At 44.7% G+C, this 6,930-nt stretch overlaps 2 protein-coding genes across 2 annotated transcripts; both read right to left on the reverse strand.

The window, feature by feature from the left end:
* Positions 1–6: 6 nt before the first annotated feature.
* On the reverse strand, positions 7–1,688 carry LOC108253939 (the record flags this gene model as incomplete). Its single annotated transcript, XM_017448774.1, has 1 exon — positions 7–1,688. A coding segment is annotated over exon 1 (1,682 nt), but the record flags the coding sequence as incomplete, so codon positions are not given.
* A 1,737-nt stretch (positions 1,689–3,425) lies between these two features.
* LOC103521321 lies at positions 3,426–6,911 on the reverse strand. Its single transcript, XM_008486430.1, has one exon. The coding sequence runs from the start codon at positions 6,909–6,911 to the stop codon at positions 3,426–3,428; it is 3,486 nt and encodes a 1,161-aa protein (XP_008484652.1).
* Positions 6,912–6,930: the final 19 nt, after the last annotated feature.

Below are 6,930 nucleotides of genomic sequence, written 5' to 3' on the forward strand. Positions count from 1 at the left end.
AGCAACATGTCCACTGGTGAGGGCTGATGGAACAATGGATCAGCCAGTTGAACATGCGACAGACGCTGGATGATGGTCGCAGAAACAGGTGTACTCGGTATGTTGGACGATATTTTAGGGAGAATGACAACCTCAACATCTAGGGATGTTGGTTTATGGTAGGATAACAATGTACATTTCATTGAACCACTTGCACATTGAGGTGCTCCCCCTCCAATCCCAGAAATCTGGATATTACAGGGATCTTGTGGTAAGGCAAGGCGGTGTGCTAGTGAACTAGTCATGATGGTCAACATGCTCCCCGGGTCAATCAATACCCGGACACTATGTCCCTTACCATAGGCATCACAAATGCGGACAAGGGCAGTACCTAATAGAACTTGACTATTTGGTGTAGCTGTGGAGGTACATGACAAACTAGCAGGAGGTATTGGCACACTTGAATGGCTGGTTCCAGGAGATTCTGGGTCAGACTTCTCATGATGAAGCAAGGTGTGGTGGTTGCGAGACTGACAGGTGCGGCAGGAGAATCGAGACTTGCAATCTCGCCTTGAATGTGGACCAAAGCATGCGAAACAGAGCTTCTTTCCTTTAAGAAGTTCATATCGGGCAGGAACCGACATATCCAAGAACTTGGTACAGTCTATCAGACGGTGTGATTGGTTACAACAAATACAGGTATGTGAAGCAGGTGTGCTTGCTACAAATGCTTTTCGGACCACGGGGGCTGATTTTGCTACGGGGTTAGGTTTGGGTTTGTAAGATGTGCAAGGAGTTGAATGTAACAGTTCATTGGCAGTGACCCTTCCTTGGATGAATTTAACCAAATCATTGTAGGATGGGATGTCCCGGCTTTGGGCCCGGACATTTTCAAAAGCCTGCCGTGTGTTTGGATCAATGATACGCAGACCCATGAACAGCAACATGAAATCTCCTAGGTTACCACGATAAGCATTTTTCAATGCCTCTACCTGGATATTGAAAGTGTCCAAAAACATGTGTAGCTGTGACTCTGAAGTCAAAGGTTTTGACAGCAAACCAAACAATTTTTGACAAATATGGTTGGTGATCACTCTTTGGTTGGTGAAACGATTGGTAAGATTGGCATAGGCAGTTTCGTAACCCTCCTCTGAGAGTGCAATCCCATTTATGGTGTGTGCTGCAGTGCCTGTAACCAAGGACTTGAGGTAACTAAACTTTTCAATGTTGGTCATAGATTGGGTGTGGATCAAAGCATCAAACAGGGATTTAAATGCAGGAAATTTATCATAATCCCCATCAAAAGGTGGAATATTCACAACGGGTAACCTTGGCCGGTCAGGTTGACGAGCCACAGGTTCCGGACCCTGGGTGGGCACTGAAGCTGCAGGTTCAAGGGTTGCAGCCGCAGCTCTACAATCATAAAATGCAGACTCAAATTGGTTGGCTGAAGTCAAAACATCACTCAATTGGTTTGCAGAATCAAGAAGGCTGTTTACTTCCAATATTCTGGTGGTGACATAATCAAAGTCAGAATAGGTCTTCTCTAAATTCAACAGCCTGGCTCGAAACTGCGCCCTCTTGGTGTTATCAGTCTGAATAAAAGGTATGAGGTCCTGCATAGTCTTTACACGCTGGTAGTACCTCTCCCTTTTATCAGTGAGAACCCTCAACTCTGACAAGAGCTTATCCAAATTATGGGGCGGCATGGTGTTTATGGCACAAACAACAAAAACTCAGCAAAAAAATAAACAAATTTTGTATAAACAAAAAACAAGAGTGGTGTTTAGGCTCCAGACACAATAAACAAAATTGGCAGCAATAAACAAAATTGGACAGAAAATAAATACAAAAAATGGACAAAATCAGCAGAAAATTGTACCAAAGAACAGTAGGAAAACTTTAGGGTTCAAGACACAAAGTGTGACAAAACAAACAAATTGGACAAAACAGCAGTAAACTGAACAAAACAGCAGTAAACTGAACAAAATATAACAATAGGGAAATTTTAGAAGTGATACTCACAAAATGTGGCAAAATAAGCAAATTGAACAAAAAATCAGTAAATTGCACAAAACATCTCAATAGGCAAGGTAAACAAAGGTATTCAGGTAAGTACATAAACATGAAACAAGATTCATCATCATCATCATCATCGGTATTTTCATTCACACCTCAATTCTATTGACCATTGCATGAAAATAAATAAGTGATAAACCCATCAGAGTTCTAAATCTCCACACCATGACAACAAACAAGAAATGTGAACAAAAAGGTAAAGGAAAAAAATCACAAATAATTCTGAGAAAATAGGTAGGTACTTAGGCACCGATGAACACAAACAAAAAATTCAAGAAGATCACAAACCTAAATCACTAGTTTTCACCTGCAGTGACAAGAAGTCACCAAGCCTAATGCAATTTCATGAAGGTGAACAAAGGAACTTGAAATGTGAACTTTGGTTTCAAATGAAAAACAAATTGAAATATGGTACGGGTACTTACATTGGTTTCAACTTTCAACAGCAGCTTTCATTAACACAAAAAGCACAAAAATCAGGGAACACTACAGAATTTTCACACAAAGAAAACAAATAGAGCCTGCCAGGTAGGTAGAACAACTCAACAAACCAACATCTTGGTAACAAAAGGTAGGTAGGTAGGTAGGTAGGTGACTATGAAATTCAAACTTCAAGAACAAAGTAGGTAAGGTAGGTAGAAAGAATGAATTCCAATCCACAAATTTGTTGGGTAAAAACAAATTAGGTAGGTGATTTAGTTTAAACTTACAAAACGAAAAACACTGGCAAGTACTCAAACAAAAGGTTCAAAATTTGATGGTAGGTTTGTTCCCCTCAACAAGTGTGTAGAGCAAAAGTCAAAGGAAAACTTCAAGGAAAAAGGCTGAAGGCCTAGATATCCGGATTCCCGAAAGGACCAAATGGAGAAGCCCGGGGTGTCTTACCTTTAAACTTTTACTTTTGGGTAGGTAGAGGAGAACACTTCAGATAATTCAGTTAGAAAATTCCGAGTCCGACCGGTAGGTATGATTTTGGTTGAGCGTTGATGTTGGTTGATAAGACGAAGAACGAACAATGGCGAAGCGAAGCACTCAGATTTTTTCGAACCAGCCGGCGTCTTGTTTATATTTGTTTGAAATCAGCTGACTCGCGCGATTGAAGCGACACCCGTGGGCAGGATGTGATTTAGGACAAGGAGGGAATTCAAATTTTAAGGGCGCGTTCACAAACATTCCCCCCACCAAAATGGACATTTTAGAATTGAGCATTCGCCAGATAAAGGTAACAAATGTATGGTAACAAAAGGTAACAAAGGTGAGCAAAAGGTAACAAATGTGAGCAAAAGGTAACAAACGTATGGTACAAATAAACAAAAACAAAAAAAATAAGGTGGTAGCTAGAGCTACAATAAATTTGTGGACTGTAATTATTGGAAAAAGGGAAGGATAAGAAGTTTGCGTACGGGGCGCATAAGGGTGCCCGACGCGGTCTTCAAGGATACTACTCTCACGACTCCGTCTTGAGCCGGAAATACTTCAAGGATTCGAGCAAGAGGCCACTTCAGAGGTGGAGTATTCTCCGAAGTAACAATTACAACGTCACCCACCTTGGGATCAGGGACATGACGCAGCCATTTTTGGCGCTGGATGAGGGTGTGAAGGTATTCATGGGACCACCTCTTCCAAAACTGCTGACACACACGAGACAGTAATTCCCATCGTGGGAGCCTGTTATCAGGAGTCTCAACGAGATCCACTTCCGGACGAGCCAAAAGTGGGGCGCCTACAAGAAAATGACCGGGAGTAAGACAGTCGATACCGTCTACTGGCAAGGAACAAGGAACGCCCAGAGGGCGAGAATTCAGGATGGCCTCAATGCGACATAGAATGGTGGTGAATTCTTCGAACTGAAGAGGACGATCGGTGAGTAGGTGTTTTAGGTGAGTTTTACAAGATTTGACACCCGCCTCCCACAAACCTCCAGCGGAGGGGTTGGCCGGGGTGTTGAAAGTCCATTCGATTGATTGGTTAGACAAATGGTTACTAATGGTCTCGCTATTGGACTGAAGGAACTGATAGGTTTCATCGAGTTTGCGAGCGGCACCTTTGAAGTTCGTGCCCTGGTCGCTAAAAACAGACTTGGGCAGACCTCGTCTGGCGACAAAACGGTCAAAACTCGCAAGAAAGCACTCGGTGGATAGGGAACTGAGAGCCTCCAAGTGGACGGCCTTTACGGAAAAACACACGAAGATGGCGAAATAGGCCTTGACAACGGGCGCATTTCGTCGCGTGCCCTCCTTGAGTGCAAAGGGACCGGCAAGATCGACTCCAACATGGATGAACGGTCGACCCTGTTCGAAGCGAGAGAGAGGCAGTTCGGACATGTAAGGTTGGCGAGGTTTGGCGTTAAACCTATAACAAGCAACACATTGGAAGATGATCCTGCGAACAAGGTTTCGCAGACCAGGAATAAGGTACTTAGACTGGATGAGATGCTGAACAATCTTGGGACCGCCGTGTAATGAAAGAGCATGGAAATGACGTACGACAAGAGTAGCCAAGTGACATTTGGCAGGTAATAAGAACGGGTGGCGTGAATCGTAGGGAAGAGGAGATTTATCGATGCGACCCCCCACCCTGAGGCAACCATTTAAAACAAATGGAGATAATGAAGCAATAGAATGAGACAGTTTGTCGTTACGAGCAATGGAACGGAACACATCATCATAGTAATAGGCTTGTGACATACGAATCATACACTCTTCCGAACAACGCAATTCGGCAACTTTCAAGGGACCTGACTGACGGTGTTCACGCGACGTTTTGCAGTTATTCTTGAAACGCAGACACCAAGCGATAATACGTTGAGCATGGGAAAACGACGAGAATCGTTCTAAGAGGGTCACTCCTTCATTATTCACGGTGGCAGTAGCGGTCAAATGCGGCGGTGATTTCAGCTCAGGTACTTCATCTGGAGGTAAGGTTATAGGTAGGTCTTCGTGGGGCCATTTGTCCTGACTTTCCTGAAGGAAGGCGGGACCATGCCACCACAAGTCATGATTCACAATTTGGGATGGTAAGCATCCCCGGCTGCCAAGGTCGGCTGGGTTAAGGTCCGTGCGTATGTGTTTCCACTGATGAGGATCGGTGCGATCCAGAATGTTGACTACCCGATTTGCCACAAATGTTTTCAGTAGGTGCGGAGGTGTCTTCAACCAAGACAGTACAACAGTAGAATCTGAAAACATGTGCATGACTTGAATATTTAAACGATTCCGGAAGGGCATGAGCGATTCAACTACCGAAGCTAACAGTTGACAGGCGGTTAGCTCCAATCGCGGGATGGTTACAGGTTTGACAGGAGCAACTTTGGTCTTTGCTCGAATGAGGTTGACCAACACACGTTGATCGGAGCAAACGACACGGATGTACACGGCGGCGGCCAAGGCAATGCTAGAGGCATCAGCAAATCCAATTAATTCAGGCGGGTTTACATAGGTGTCTAATACATAGCGTGGTATCTTCATCATTTGAAGGTCTGGTAGTTCGCTGATGAATGAGGACCATTCAGCAAGTAAATCGTCAGGCAACGGTTCATCCCATCCGAGGCCCATCAGCCAGAGCCTCTGCATGAGGATTTTCATCCAAACAATGACCGGGCCGAGGAACCCAGGTAGGTCAAAGATACGGGCAATCTGGGACAGGACCTGACGTTTGGTTACACAGACATCTATGATCGGTTTGACATGGTACGAGAAAACATCTTCCTTGGAATCCCATTGGATTCCCAAGACACGGAGCGTTTGATTATCTCCCAGTGGATGAGAGTTTTCAAGGAGATCAAGAGACAAGCCCTCCAAGACCTCCGGATGTGAGCAGGACCACTTGCGGAGTTCAAAGCCACCTGCAGCCAACAGATTGGACAATTGTTCCCGTAGCTCACAGGCTTCAGAAATGGAGCTGGCACCGGTTACTACATCATCAACGTAGATGTCGTTTTCCAAGACCTCAGCGGCTTTAGGAAACTTTGGCCCCTCATCAATGGTCAATTGTTTTATTACCCGTAACGCATGGTAAGGTGAACTGGCTACTCCAAAACAGACACGGGTGATCTCATACTGCTGAACAGACAACTGGGGATCTTGTCTCCATAAGATCTGCTGGTGCACAGAATCTTGAGGATCCACTTTGATGGCTCGATACATTTGTTTTATATCAGCGGTCAAAACAATGGGGTGTAGTCTGAAATTCAACATAATATCGTTAATATCGTTCTGGAGCTTTGGGCCGACCAATAAGGCATCATTCAATGATGGGTGAGACGGGGTTGCATGCTCGGCTGGACTGAATACCACCCGGACCTTGGTGGTGGTGCTCGATTCTTTCATGACACCATGGTGTATCATGACATAAGATGATGGGTTAGAGGTCACCTTCATATGACCTTGATCAATATAATCCTGGAGGTTTTCATAGTACAAAGATTTGAATTCAGGTTTGCGGCTCAAAACCTGTTCTAACTTGACCAGACGAGACATGGCATTGGTCAGATTGTTGCCTAGATCAGGTGGGTCTCCATCTTTAAATGGCAACCGGACAACATAGGTTCCATCAGGTTCACGGTAGTGTGTCTTTTGGAAATGCTCCTCACACTGAAGATCTTCTGGGCGGGTAGGTATATTCACTTTCACTTCTTCGGTCTCCCAGAATTTCTTCAGTTGGTTATCCAATGACTCGTCAGCATCATGCATACTAGAGACATGGAACGACTGAGGAGATACAACAGGTGTGGCGGTAGAAGCAAGTCCCATGACCAAATTGCCAAAGATGGTCGGAATCAGGGACGGCTCTCCCGGGACAATAGGTTGGTGATGGTCAATAAGAGCCGCATAATACTGGGCACCCAGCAACATGTCCACTGGTGAGGGCTGA

Source organism: Diaphorina citri, unplaced genomic scaffold, assembly GCF_000475195.1.
Source record: "Diaphorina citri unplaced genomic scaffold, Diaci psyllid genome assembly version 1.1 scaffold4984, whole genome shotgun sequence".
NCBI classification, from domain to species: domain Eukaryota; kingdom Metazoa; phylum Arthropoda; class Insecta; order Hemiptera; family Psyllidae; genus Diaphorina; species Diaphorina citri.

Excerpts from the sequence above, each read along its gene's own strand:
- LOC103521321 (XM_008486430.1), bottom strand. The coding sequence starts at position 6,911 with ATGTTGCTGGGTGCCCAGTATTATGCGGCTCTTATTGACCATCACCAA.